This window comes from Embiotoca jacksoni, unplaced genomic scaffold, assembly GCF_022577435.1.
Source record: "Embiotoca jacksoni isolate LCO1_2020_lvr unplaced genomic scaffold, fEmbJac1.0.p SCAF_7, whole genome shotgun sequence".
NCBI lineage: Eukaryota > Metazoa > Chordata > Actinopteri > Embiotocidae > Embiotoca > Embiotoca jacksoni.
The window spans coordinates 824,224-838,951 of NW_027185425.1; the positions used below are offsets into that span (position 1 = coordinate 824,224).

Below are 14,728 nucleotides of genomic sequence, written 5' to 3' on the forward strand. Positions count from 1 at the left end.
CTGAAATATGAAGAAAAAGTCATACTATAGCATGTCCGAAATATGAAAAAAAAAGTCATACTATAGCATGTCCGAAATATGAAGAAAAAGTCAAACTATAGCATGTCTGAAATATGAAGAAAAAGTCATACTATAGCATGTCTGAAATATGAAGAAAAGTCATACTATAGCATGTCTGAAATATGAAGAAAAAGTCATACTATAGCATGTCCGAAATATGAAAAAAAAAGTCATACTATAGCATGTCCGAAATATGAAGAAAAGTCATACTATAGCATGTCTGAAATATGAAGAAAAAGTCATACTATAGCATGTCTGAAATATGAAGAAAAAGTCATACTATAGCATGTCTGAAATATGAAGAAAAGTCATACTATAGCATGTCTGAAATATGAAGAAAAAGTCATACTATAGCATGTCCGAAATATGAAAAAAAAAGTCATACTATAGCATGTCCGAAATATGAAGAAAAAGTCAAACTATAGCATGTCTGAAATATGAAGAAAAGTCATACTATAGCATGTCTGAAATATGAAGAAAAAGTCATACTATAGCATGTCTGAAATATGAAGAAAAAGTCATACTATAGCATGTCTGAAATATGAAGAAAAGTCATACTATAGCATGTCTGAAATATGAAGAAAAAGTCATACTATAGTATGTCTGAAATATGAAAAAAAAAAAAAAAGTCATACTATAGTATGTCTGAAATATGAAAAAAAAAAAAAAAGTCACCCATCAAGGAGACAATTAACCTTAGATTCATGTTTAAGTCGTTTTTGGATGGTGGGATTCCTCCCTGAGTACCTGGAGAGAAACCAGGTGGGAACAGAGAGAACATGCAAACTTCTTCCTAAAGGGCCCGATCCGTAACGGAACCCGTGAGGCGACACATCAAGGTGACGACATACTACAGAACGATGTTGTTTTTTTCCACAGAGCCTAATTGATAGTAAAAAAAAAAAAAGGTGAATCATGAATGAAATAAGTTTGGTGGAGAAACAGAAGTTCAGGTCTGACCTTCCATCCCAGGTCGCTGAAGCTGACGTAGAGTTCATGTTTTTTACAGGGCTGACCTCCGCTGTTCGCTGGATTGCGATCTAATCAAAGAAAACAAAAATCATTTGACAAAAGTGCTGAAAACTTTAAAACCATTAACTTCTCAATGCTATAATTTTTACAATCAAATACATCATCCGGATTATTTCATTTAACATCCATTTTTAAAACCTGCATGATAAAAAAAACACTTTCTAAACTAATTTCTTCCCAGATTTTATAAACTGAACCGATGACTCCTGCTGAGGAACCTGCTGTCCTTTCATGACAGAGGATTTCCACATCTTGAAACTTGAAAATGTCCAACTGTACCAGATAAATAAACTTTAAAGAGCACGACTCACTATGGATGGTGGGCACCGGGAGGTCGTATTTGGGTTTCTTCCTGCGGGGATGCGGTTTGACGGCTCGCGGCGGCCGACAGGGAACCTGGCTCTCCCTGAAGAAGGTCACCATGAAGGGCTGTTTGGAGCGAGGGCCCCTTCGACCCACCAACCCGATCCAGCCTGCAGACAAGGAGCGGTCTGAAAGGGAAGTGATTCACGTTGGAAACATTATTTTAAATCACGTAAAAACACTGAATAGACACCGGTGAAACATCCGTCAGAAGCATGAGCTCGCAAATTAAATTCACGTTTTCTATATAAAACAAAAAAAATCAGTTCAACTATGTTTAGTTCTGTTGCGTCGTGGTCCTGCGCCGCACCCACCTTCCTCGGTCTCTACATAGAGACGGATGCCCAGGTTGCTGCGAGGGTGGAGGAGCCAGTGGTTGGAGGCCGAGGTGACGTCGAAGGCCAGCCAGCCCTCCTGTCCTGCGGGCACCGACTGCATGTCGAGCAGCACCAGCTCCGGCTCCCTGGGAGAACAGGAGAACAGGTCAACGCCATCAAACGTCAGTCAACGATAAACGTACCGATCCTTCACGTTTCATACTCGGCGAAAACTTCAAAGAAGTAGTGTGCGGCCGTGAAGTCGTTTTCATTCAGAACAGAATTTTAATTGAACAGTTGGTAGAATTTTCAAAATAAAAGCTGGCTTTGGTTTTGTTCATAACGGTGGAGTTTTCTTGATCCTAAATTTACTGGGAGAGGTCAAAGGTCAGGGATGTTTTGGGGAAATTCATAGTTCAGTAAGCTTCAACAAGTTAAACCATGTGAGATTTCTATGCTGTAAATATGGCTATTTATTTTATATATGTGTATTTATGTCTGTCCATTTTGTTTTTTTGGACACTGAGAGTCAAAGTCCTTGTATGTGTTAACGTACCTGGGCAATAAACCGATTCTCATTCTCATTCTGATTCTGATTCTGATTCTGATTATTTGAAAGGTGGGATTCAGGTTTCAGATAATGAACTTTTTTTTTCTTTGCAGCCGTGTTGCTGTTCTGTAGTTCTGCAGGTTTTTGGTCATAAACTAAACAGTTGTGATTTCATGCAACAGTTGTCGACACATTTGAATCTAAACAAACCTAACGTTGCCCTCATGGGGGCGCTACAGGTAAAGTTCAGAGCATCACTAGAGGCAGGTAAAGACATCTTCTGCAGAACTCAGATTTCTGCACAGAATTTACAGATTATTCACTCAGCAATTGAACTTTTTTTCATCTGGATTTGTGGACGTGTTAGCTTCCACAAAATCGTAACAAAGCAGGGATCTCGACTCTGATGTGTTTTACTGAAACTCATCTTCTTTTGTGACATTTCCTCAAGTTCCTTTCAGATCATCTAGAGGCAGGTTGGAGGCACATTGGTGGTTTGAAATATGATGAAGACTACAAATGTCCCCGTGACATTAATTAAATATGTTGACAGGAGTTTTAAATCACTAAGTGTTTGTAATAATACACATTTGAGACCGAGACGAAAAAAAATACAAAATAACAGGAGGACTTTAGAGGACGCAAAACCAACCTGAGTCTGTTGTCTCGTTGGATCTCGTAGACGGAGATGTGCAGCGTTCGGTTTGCCCTCTGACCCATCGTCAGGGTCTTATAGATGCGAAACTCTGCCGCCGTCACCGTCTCCCCCTGAGGGAGGGGAGTCAGGTCGAAACGAAACTCCTTCCAGTACGGACGAGGCTGCAGGAGGTCGCGCTCCTGCTCCACTGCAGACAGACAATGATATGCATCAGAAGAGACACTCCGAAAGAACATATGTTACACTTGGAAGTAATTTAAAGGACAAGATTGGAGGCGTGGACACTCATGTGAAACACTGAGTCTGATCTTCACAGTGAAATCGTTTATTTACACGATGGTAGAAGAACAAAAACACCAAGGGAAAGGAGTTCATAGTAACAATACTTTTCAAGAGTTCCCAGAAATGACAGCTACTTTCCTTTAGGTTAAGTAATATAACAACAACAGCAGCTGTCTGAGATCCGATGGGAAACGTTTTAGTTTGAAGCAGACGTAGGAGCAGGAAATGGGTCAAAAACGGGGCAAGAGAAGTGAAGAGGAAGAGGAGCAGCAGTGTGAAGGTGTGGAGGAGATGAGCGCACGGGGAGATGAGTCAACGAGGAGGCCACGAAGGGAGAAGTTCAAAGCGGGGAAAGAAGTCTTCACATCCTGGACTTCAGTGAAAGTGGTGAAACCACAATGTGGAAATAATACAATGAAATCCTGGGGTCTAAATCTGAATGAAGTCAAATCTCCAGATAAAGTTTCAAAAGTAAGTATTTCTGATTATTATAAGAGGCGTTTATGTAGGATTTAACATCAAAATATGATTTTATTCGGGAAACATTCAACCTCATTCTTGACATTTCAACATGACATTTTGTTATTCTCAATATTGTAAAAGTACACTTTTTTTTAATCCTTCACATTTTTTTATCCCCTCAATGTGGCCCTAACGCTGGAAGCCGGTATCTCCACCACACTGAGCCGGATTTGGAGAAAGATGTGGCCGCACTCATGTATGAAATTATAATAAAAAAGAAACACTGGCTTGTTTCCATTTCTTTAAACTAATCACATTCATTTTGCAGCCTTTGTAAAATGAGGGAACTTGTTTTGGTGGAATATTTCCACCATCTTGCATTAAAATATGGCCGAAGGTGTCAAACATCTCTCACTCTTCACGCAATTTTTGGTTTTCTTCAAAGAACATTGTGCTCAGATACTTTCCATTTATTTTCTACCACTGAGGAAGAAGTAGATATCAGCTCAGCCCAGTAACTGGATGTTTGTACATCTCATAAAAAAAAAAAAAAGAAAAAGATTTTGAGTCCAAATCTGCAAAGCAAAGAGTAAAAATACATTTAAAAAAAATAATTCCGTAACAACTTCTCCTGTGTGCCAGTTGTCATTTAATCTGCCCTCAGATGCTTCGTGAGGCACGTCTGCTCTTTTTCACCATCATCCTGCGTCACACTGATCAACGAAGTGCCTTGCTGAGGGGCACGTCGGCAGCTCCTCCCTCTGACAACAGCAGTGTCCCCTTAAAGAACAATATGGAAATGTGGAGGTGAGCGGGCGAACACACACCCTCCTAGAACACATCCTAACATGAAACCGAAACACCCGCGCAGTGTATCCGTGTGTGTGTGTGTGTGTGTGTGTGTGTGTGTGTGTGTGTGTGTGTGTGTGTGTGTGTGTGTGTGTGTGTGTGTGTGTGTGTGTGTAACCCTGCAGGGACACGAAACAGCTCTGGTCACTGGGGTTTTGGCGCACACGCACGCACACACACACACACACACACACACACACACACACACACACACACACACTGAATGCATGGTAAATAGAGATACTAAGGACAGGACACCCCTGATGGATTGGGCGTTCTCATATCAGCACACACACACACACACACACACACACACACACACACACACTCTGCAGTAATTAGAGACACTTAGTGCCCTGAACCGCAGCAGCTGCTCAGCACACACACCACTAATTGCAGCTCTGCCTGGTATTTTTAGAGTCGCTCCCTCCACACCAGTATTTTCATCTCGCTTCGGACCGTTTGCTTTTTTTTTTTTTTTGCTTTTTTTTTTTTTCGTTGTGTGTCAGTGGGTCCTTTAATTCTAACCAGCTGTCTTCCCATTACATGTGCGAAGGAACACACACCCTCACGCAGCCTGTTTGATTCGACTTCCACGAACCACACACACTGATTAGATTAGTGATTAAAATAGAAACTAAATATTAGCAGTGGATCTGCTGACATTCTCTAAAGATTTATGGAGAAAACATCTAAGTAGAAAAACAACATGAGGACTGATTTCTTGCATTAGGGTCACAGTTAGACTGCAGTTATTACTTTTTGTAGATTGATTTCGTGTTCAGCTGCTCTTTTAAGTTTTATGGGATTTCAGCATCAAATGAAAGCTCCAGCGTTTTAGAGGAAACACTGCCGAGCGCCGTGGGGTCAATATTAAAGGCATGAGTCACCTTTGTTTACAAAACGGTGGAGGTTTGGAGGAGGAGATGCTGTGTTCCTGCAGCGCTGACTGATAAATTTCAGGGTGCATTTTTCCCTCCATAACAAAGCAGAGTTTTTGAACAGGAAACCCTTCATTTGAGATCATTAGAGCTCCTGAGCAGGGAGACAAGACAACGTTTCTCACGGTGAGCTGCGTGCAGATCACAAATCCAAAGTCCAGAAGAGCAGGAGGAAGGAAGTGATTGAGAGGAGGATGTTTAACTTCCATGCTCTGACAGATAGGCATCGGTCGGGCTGCTGCTGATAGAAGCATAAATAGTCACACGGGGTCTGGGAGGTCAATCGCGACGTCTTACACATAATTAAAATAATTTCCATCCTGAGCTTTGTTGATGAGTCGTGGAGACTTCAAATGGTTTGTTTCATCAAAAGACACCAACATTTATTTTCATCAGTAGGAAACTCTCAACTTCTAGAAGCAGAATTTCAGGGAATTTGAATTGCTCGCAAAATTAACGGGCTTTCAGGTTGCCCGTCTCATTTTAATAAATGTGATATCTCATATATGGCTTGAAGGAATTTCTTAATTTTTTTTGCACAAACGTTCATTTGGCCCAGAGGAAGAACTGATTTGATTTTGGGGGGCAAAGGTCAAGGTCACTGTCACGGTCTATCTGTCCCATTATCATGAACATTGTATCTTATCAGAAACAGATTGAGATATTAATTTCAAATTTGGCACAAACGTTCAGTTGGACTCAACGATGAACTGATTTGATTTTTGGGGGTCAAGGGGTCGCTGTGACCTCACATCCGGGCCTTTCTTCTGACCATCTTTCATATGGCGACACTAATCTTTGGTGTCCACCATGAAACTGCGCTGATTGTATCGACCTTCTGTGCGGTCCGGTTGAAGACATTCGGCGTTTCTTTGCTTCAACATCCATATTTAAAGTATCATCTACTCTCATGGTCACAACGCTACGTTCGATTCGAATCCGCTTTATTGGACAAATTCCTCCAAAGTCTTCATTACATATTTTGTATGAATCTGGAAAGACACACACGTTAACTGCAACTTGACTAGTTGGCGGTCGCCTACAACCGTTAATGTCTCCACGTAAACCGACTCCCTGCTTGGTAGCACCAAGTTACTGATTAACCACATCACTGAACAATTTAAGCAAATACAAAAGAATCCATTCCTACCAACCGATGAGGATTTTAATCTCTGAGAAACATTCGAACACCCGTGTCTCTTCAGTCGACTGGTGAACAAGCAGAAAACTTTGAAACGTGCACGAGAGGATGCGTATTTAATAATGAAGCCTTCCTACTTTTCCCTGTTCCTTGTCAAACATCGTACCAGGAATCCTCTCAGGCCGTTCTGCCGGGAACAGCAGCGGGTTGAGGCCGAGCTGAAATGGAAAACTACCAACTGACCGGGTTTAATCCGCTCTGCGGGGACGAGCGCTTTGTGGAAATTTGCACAGCGGCGAACTGAAACAAACTAAAAATGTTGGTGGCACCGACATGTCACTTTGTCCGTGTCATCAGGTTCACACAGTGTAATTTTATCCTTGAAAGTTTACATTTTATAGCCAAACCGCAAAGTCAAAAAAAGTGCTCTGTCATTCAGCACTGATGATAAAAATGTTCTCTAATTGAGGTTAAAGGAATCGTCTGACATTTTGAAGAAAAACTCGTACTTGCTTTATGGCTGGAAGTTTGAAGAAAGAAAGATTGATGCCGTTCTCACAGCTGTACAGTACAGATGTTAAAGAACAGCTCCATCTGAAGGTAATCACATCTGTTTAAGATGATTAATTATCACATTATAACTTGTTAGTTTCATAAATATATATAAACTGAAGTGTAAAAACGATAATTTGGGGTTTTATATGGAGTTGTGTTCAGGACTATTTCTTGTCCTGTGAAGTCTTCATGTCACAAAGTTGTCTTCTGAACACTTCGAACAGACCGACAAATTATGCAAAATGGTCTCTCGACAGCATGAACGTGCTTTTATTTTGTTAACCTTTTTCCTGTTGACTTTTTCACAGATTTCCCCGAAATATATTTAGAGTTTCTGTAGGTGGCGCTCTTTCTGTCTTTGGAATGAAGCTTTTATCGTACAAACTCTACAGAATTACATCACTTCCTGTGTGGCTGAGGGTTCCTTCCATGAATCACCAGTTTAACCGTGTTACTACTCACCCAGGTTGACGAAGCTCATCACGGTGTCGGCCTCGCTGACCACCGTCCCCAGCGGCGGCGTGTGCGTGCTGAGCGTCGGCAGGGCCGCGAGGTTGACCTGAGCCGCCCCTCCGAACCTCCCCACGCCGGGTCCGTTCACGATAATTTCATTCCTGTCGTCCTCCCCGTCGACCGACATGGCGTGGTACAGGTCCAGCATGAAGAGCGGCGCGGAGGATGGCGGACGCAGCGGCGGGTGGGGCCTGGGTCGCCCCGGGAGACCCAGGATGGTCAGGATCTCCTTCTGCATCTCCTTCTTCTCGCGCCCGCTGAGCCGCCGGAAGCTGGAGTGCACCACGGCCTCGGCCTGCTGGCTCCACAGGGAGAGGGCGAGCAGCAGCAGCAGCAGGGGCAGGAGCAGCAGGGTCCTGGGGTGGAGGAGAGGCCCGTGGCGGGCGGAGGTGGACCTGGCCTGCAGCTGGAAGATGCTGCGGCCGCCGCTCACGTGCTGCCGTGTGATCTTGCCGCAAAGGCAGGAGACGCTGTAGGAGACGTCTGAAGCCATGGCTGAAAGTTTTCTTCTTCTCTGTTGGCAAATCCAAAGTTTTTTCCTCACAAACAATCCGCTGTGCTCCGGTGCTACCGGTCTGACCACCAGAGCGGCTCCCGCTCACTCCAGTTTGTCTGCCGAGTGTTTCGGAGTCACCGCAGACGAATACAGTGTTGATCTGTGCCTGGTGTGTTTAGCAGAGAGCTGGCTCTGCACAGGACGTGTTTACCGCCTCAAACTGCCTCTGTTTATCTCTCCCTCCCTCCCTCCCTCGTCTACCTTCTCTAATCTGAAATACCTCCTCTCACCCACTTCTCGCTCACCTCTCAGTGGTGCAGCAGAAGAAACAGAGATAATGAGAGTGAGAGCATAATTACAAGCTTTTTTTTGCCGTGTTTTGAATATAGACAAACAATGCCCCTATGGAAGTCCGCTCCACGCTTTGAAGTCGTAAACTCGGAAGATGGAAAGAAATTTCAGTGATGAGCAGGTGCCTCAGAAATTGGAGTGAAGTTTTGCGAGCCGTGTCACCAGGTCGGATCCGAGTTTTCCTTGACCGCACGAGCAAATAAAAGAAGTTCACACCTGCAGTGAGTCAACGTTGACCCTCAGGAGAGAATCCTCCGCTGTGGAGCAATCACCGCTGGAAGCCCTTATCCAGTCATCCTTCAGTAACTTATTCATCCATTCATGGCCGCTCCCCACCCACGCGTCTCTGGGGTTCCAGATGTTTTCCTTAATCCAATTTATCAAATCGGAAATTGTTTCCTGATTGTACTCCTTGGGTGAGGCGGGAGGTTTCCTCCATGGTTCTCTCCTCTGTGGCAGCTCAGTGTGAGCTAAGCCGAGTGAAGCCTGAAAAGTTGTTCATAACCAGGAGGGAGTTTCCCTCGCTGCCTCCACTTCTCCTCCTCCTTTCAAGTCTTTAAACTTCACCCCTCCCAGCGGTCTCTTTGGGAGACCTCATCTCTCCCTCTTCCCTCCGGCCCTCTATCGTTTCATCCTCTCATGACTGCTTCCTTTCATCGCTACTGAAACGTTGAGACGGGCGGCTCGGCGGGAAAAGACGTCGAGTGGCCTGATGTTCTGTTTAATGGTAAAATATCTCTGCTCGCAAGTAGTGTGAGGCCAGATGACTGTTCGTAAGAAGTTACCAGACGTCCAAAAAAAAAGAGAGTAAATAATGCTGTAAATAAATCTATCAAATCAGGTGTAAAAACGTCATCGACAACATTCAATCAGCTAGAAAAAACATCTTTAAATAAATTAAAACTTTACACAAACGAAACTTCTTTTTAAAACTATTTTTCATCGATATTTAGAGGACTATGTGGCTAGCACTAGTTTATTTTCCATCATAAAACTACCAATCATGTAATATCACCGACATGAGCTTCTTACTTCTGTAGCATCACTGAATAAATCTTTGTTGGCTGAAGCTCTTCACTTCGAAAGCTATTGCTAAAAAAAAGTTAGCGAGCTAATGCCTCGTTGAGCTGTGAAGGATTAAAATAAAGTTAAAAAAAAACAAAAACTATTTCTAGTGGATGAAGACTGTTTCTCTTAATATTATATATATAAAAAAAGAAAAAGATACAAGGACTTCAAATTAGCATTAACTCACTAACTTTGTTTGATTAGCTTTCACTACATTTTGAATTCAGCCTACATTGATGTGTTTTGTCGTCATATTACCGACTTGTTTGATAACCTTTCACTTTTTTACGAGTTTTGGGGGACACGTCTTTTTTTCTTCTTTTCCTTGCCAATTTAAAATCTCTCAACGTCACTTGAAGTTTTGTGTTTAGCTGCTAAAAGAACATAAAACTGAAAATTTGAACCCCGAGTGGTCACATTTCACCCACTTGCACAACTTTGGACACTTGTGCTATGAGACAGCAGATTTTGAGGAACACTGTGTAACACCATTTCCCATGAAGCTACTCATTCGTTCAGGGAGCTCGCCCTGCAGCCGGCCTAATGCAAACACACACTCGGCGTATGTGTGTGTGTGAGTCTAAACCAAAAGGACTTCGGAGGGAAGAAATGACTCAAATATAGTAGTGAGGTTCAGCCCTGTGCCAGCTCGTGTTTGTGTACTCTTTTCTTCAAAGCAGCCTGGTACTTGTGGTGACTTTGAAAGGCATGAATAACACTGACCAAACCAAACTGACCATGGTTCATTCTGTCCTGGCCGAAAGGGCGACTCCCAAATGCCAGGAATTAACGCTCTGCCCATTTTGTTTTTCTTTTCTCTGCACATCTGCAACTTTTTGGGAGTTTTTTTTTTTTTTTTGTCTGAAGAGATAAAAGAGAGAGGAGTGAGAGGAGATGAGGAGGAGGAGGTGAAAGAACAGACGGGGAGTGAGTGAAGGAGGAGTGACGACAAAAGAGGGAATGAAGGAGAGGGGGAGGGGGGGGGCCGCTGCCCTTGAAACCATATAAACCAAAGGAAAAATGAAAAATGACATTCCTGAGAGACAGAAGTGGTGGAACAGAGCGAGGACTGTCATCAGACAGGGAAGTCCGGGATGACAGATGGACTGCAGGGAGGACTGGCGTAGACGGATTGAGAGTGGACAGAAAATGAGAGGAGTGTGTGAGTGTACACACAGCTGCAGAGGGTGAACTCAGACCTCATCATCTCCGGTGGAGCCACCAAATAAACAGGACAAAGTTATTTTCAAATCCTCCATCGCCGTCTCCCACTGACACGAACCAGAGCTGTGATCGAGAACATCACGAGGGGACGAACACAACACGGTGGAGGAAGAAGAGACCTTAGAAAGTTCAAATTACTGAAATGACTTTCAACCACCGCCACCCTCTCCCCCGTGTTTACCTCCCGTCTGCGCACAGAAGTGAAGATCCAGTCGGGTGTGTCCTTATCTCGGATAATTACCTAGAAATGTCCGGTCGCTGCCTCGGAGTCTGTGGTCTGCTGTCAGCCATGAGTGACTGTCGGCACGCACATGCACACCAGAGAAAATGGAAAGAAATGTATTTTGTTAATAAACAAAATCATGGAAAAAAAAAAAAAATTTTCCTACCAAGTCAAAAGCGAGGATTGCGTATGGGCACAATCCATGACAAAAAGTTATAACTAAAAATAACCATAAAAAATGGGACAAAATATGTCCAAAAAAAAAAAAAAAAAAAAAAAAAAAGGCAATTAATGCAAGTGTACATTAATGCTGCTGCTGTAACGAAGACAGAGTCCGAGACATAAAACACGGCATCTTTTAAAATATGGATGAAAATGTGACAAAATCACTAAACAAAAAACACTTTGAAAAAGTTGCATCTATTTATATACACAATAAAAACATGCAGTGTCACTAGTATGAATGTTGATACACACTTATAAAGCCCAAATATTCTGCCAAATTTGACAAAATAATTTTTTTGTACAAAACATTCAAAATAATATAATGTAAATATTGAAATAAATCTTTAATTTCAGAGGGCAATCAATTCATTTGACAATCAGTTTCTTAATTAAATGATCATGAGAGATGTTTGAATGTGTTTTTGCTGAAAAGAAAACTTTCCGTCACTAATCCTTTACACACAACATTCACAAAAGAAACTGAGCAGCTTTTAGTTTTAATAATAAATCAAGTTCAATAAATCAAAGACGAGAGACAGTTTTACTGCAAGCATATTTTTTAATACAAAAACAGAACAAAAAAGTTGTTTATAATTTTAGTTTTTCATTTTACTTTTACACAATTGACTCCTAGTATCACCCCCCCCCACCCCACCCCCGCCCTCCATGTTCTTATCATCACACTGAGAGTAGCACAGCATCAAAAGGTGGCGGACTCGTCTCCTGAGCCCCGACTCCTCCTCTCCTCCCTCAGAGAGACAATAAATAAATAAAAATCACCTTAAGATGTCTTCTTTCTTAATGTAATTTCATTAGTTTCCATAAACTTCATCTCTTACACCGAGATAACACAGAGACAACTCGGCCCCGCCAGCGACGGGACATTTGAAAAAAAGCCTAGAAGAAGAGACGCTGGGGAGGGACGCCAAGAGAGGAAAGCCCCTCTCATTGGTCCTCAGGCCCAGGCCCCCCTGTCATTCATAGTTGGAGTTCTCTCTACACATGAAGGGCAAACCCCTTTGGTCGTGGTCAGGAAAGTGTAGTCATTAGCAATAAAGAAAATTCAACAAACAAGGCTGCCACTAGAATCAGCGACCTAGTGAATAATGTCATGTTACAACGGAGTAGAAACACACTTTACACACGAGTCATGTCAAAAGAGCAGAGTGGACATCGTCTTGGTACAAAAAAAACAAAAAAAACTTCACAATTTCTTTAATACTAAATCACTCTTTGCGAATGGTGATATTACATGAAACTGAAAAATAAATAGATCTTTCTTTCAAGCTAGAAAACAAAAGTACAACTGGATTATAAATTAACCAGAAAACAACGAGGAAATTTTTTTTTAAAATAATAATAACATTCGCAAAATAAAATGTTTGCATACAGTGACTCAAGTCAATGACCTGTAACAAAGACACACATGATACACACCACTTTATGTGTGTTGGGTATGTGCTGCCGGGTCGCTAAGGGCAACACAGCGTTAAGGTGGAACTGCAGAGGAAGAGACAATTAGTGCATGCTGGTTGTCGAGCTCTGCGAACACGGTCATTAACATCAGGTTAGGTTTACGCATGTCGTATATTGTCGGTAATGTGCTGTTAAGCTGAGCGTGTCGCCATAAAAATAGTCCCGTCTATTGCCAGTTTGTGGATTGTTTTTTTTTCCCCCGTGTGTCGGATTGTTAAGCCGGCATGTGACAAAACCGCACCGCCCTTTGCTGAAATGCACACACGATGCTGATCTGGACGTTCCAGCGGTCGGGAGGAGTCTGCTCTGCGGTGTTCGAGTGTGTGAGTGTTTGCCCTCAGCTGCAGCACCGCCGCCGCCGCCACCGATCCTCTGAGTCCGAGGTTTAGCCGGTGTGTGTTTGTGTGACAGAAATTCCTCCACACTTGAGATCTGCTGAGGCGACTTTTTTTTTTTTTTTTCCTCGCCAACCAGTCCAAGGGAGAAGCGACATGGCAGTCGTTGCATATTTTCTTTTTTAACTCATCCTTGAGGCATCTGGCCCACAAGCCAAAATAATTACCCACAATTCTTTGTCTTTTTTTTCCTGAATGTCATTTGAGCTGAGTTTTTGCAGCCGTGGTGGCGGTGAGTGCGTGTGTTCCCCTCCCTGCCCCGCCTCTGCGTTAAAATGTGTGTATTTGTGTGTCAGTGTGGTATAAAGCAGTTTAAAGACTTTTGTCTGGTCGCCCTGTCGGATCACGACGGAAGCGTTGTAACACAAAGTAAGGCAGCATCACGTCAAGTCCGTCGGTGTTTGGTTCCGCGCTGGTGGGGAACTTCTGAGAGGAGAAGCGGGAGACCTGAAGGCAAACTGGGGGTCGCTTCTTAAAGGGGAAGAGTCGGTGTTGACCCGGCAGGCTGTGGCCCGGGGCTGCAGGACCAGGGCGCTTCTCCTCTCCTGCGTGTTTTGCAGTCGGTCTGAGAGACCGGGGAAAGAGTGAGAAGGAGATTCACTCAGCTCGTCCATCTCCTTCTCTCCCTCCTCCCCTCCCCCTCTTGGAAAATATCAGTCGTAGTGCACAAACTTCAACAAGCCCTATGGATGGATGTCCAGATTGATTCTGCTACACCCGAGATCGTGGCCCCACCCTCTGTGAAGGATGACGGTGCTGTTCTAGTTTCTCCGAGGCCGGGTTTCTATTTCTTCGCGGAGCCCGGGGTCTTCGGGCTGGGGGCCTTTTTGGAGATGGTGGGGATCTTGGAGGGTTTGGCACCGCTGCCCGGTCGCCTCGGGGTGTCCGAGGCGTCCGAGCAGACGGAGCGAGCGTCCTGCAGCTCCGACGCGTCGGAGGCGTCGCTGCCGCGGCGGCTGCTGGCCCTGCTGCCGGCTCGGCTGCCGGCCCGGCTGGTCGGACCGCTGGCTGTGGACGCCCCTCGCTTGGGATCTGAGAGGGAAACGGGACGGATGGAGAGGAAAAGGGGGATTAAAAAGTAGGAAATGTCTCTTTGGGAGAGCTGCTAGCACGGCAGTAGACTGTTATTTTTCACAATAAATAAAATTGGCCGACAAAGGTGAAAAACTAATTTTAAAGGTCCAATGTGTCAAAACACTCAGTCGATAAGAGAAACGCACACAGACAACATTCAGCAACTGTTCCCTTTGGACTGCTGTCAGTTTGTGATGTCACAAACTCACGCTGAACCTTCAGCTACTTATATGTCCAAACTTTTATGCAGAAGAATTTATTTCTGTCGTGAAGCTAGCAAGCTAAAAAACTGAGGAGAATCAGGTGATTGGCCTGGAGGTGTGTCACTCAGAAAAGAGTCGGCCAATCAGAGGAGACGGTCAATGATATCAATGCGCCTTAAAGGCACAGACACAAAAAAAACAGTTCTTGGTATAACTCGAAAGAGATGTAAAACTATACTAAGATAGATTTGGGTACTTTAATTCCCCTAA

At 43.6% G+C, this 14,728-nt stretch overlaps 2 protein-coding genes across 2 annotated transcripts in view; both read right to left on the reverse strand.

The window, feature by feature from the left end:
- Window positions 1-8,438, reverse strand: part of bmp8a (bone morphogenetic protein 8a) — a 93,925-nt gene extending 85,487 nt beyond the window's left edge. Inside the window, exons 1-5 of the mRNA XM_069176379.1 lie at window positions 7,673-8,438; window positions 2,975-3,167; window positions 1,770-1,918; window positions 1,404-1,583; window positions 1,021-1,100 (exon numbers count right to left, since the gene is read on the reverse strand). Coding sequence (XP_069032480.1) covers window positions 1,021-1,100; window positions 1,404-1,583; window positions 1,770-1,918; window positions 2,975-3,167; window positions 7,673-8,216 — 1,146 coding nt within the window. The 5' untranslated portion in view covers window positions 8,217-8,438. The remainder of the gene's footprint in view (window positions 1-1,020; window positions 1,101-1,403; window positions 1,584-1,769; window positions 1,919-2,974; window positions 3,168-7,672) is intronic.
- Window positions 8,439-12,664: 4,226 nt separating this feature from the next.
- Window positions 12,665-14,728, reverse strand: part of macf1a (microtubule actin crosslinking factor 1a) — a 228,905-nt gene continuing 226,841 nt past the window's right edge. Inside the window, 1 exon segment of the mRNA XM_069176154.1 lies at window positions 12,665-14,213. Within this exon segment, the coding sequence (XP_069032255.1) occupies window positions 13,966-14,213 (248 nt within the window). The 3' untranslated portion in view covers window positions 12,665-13,965.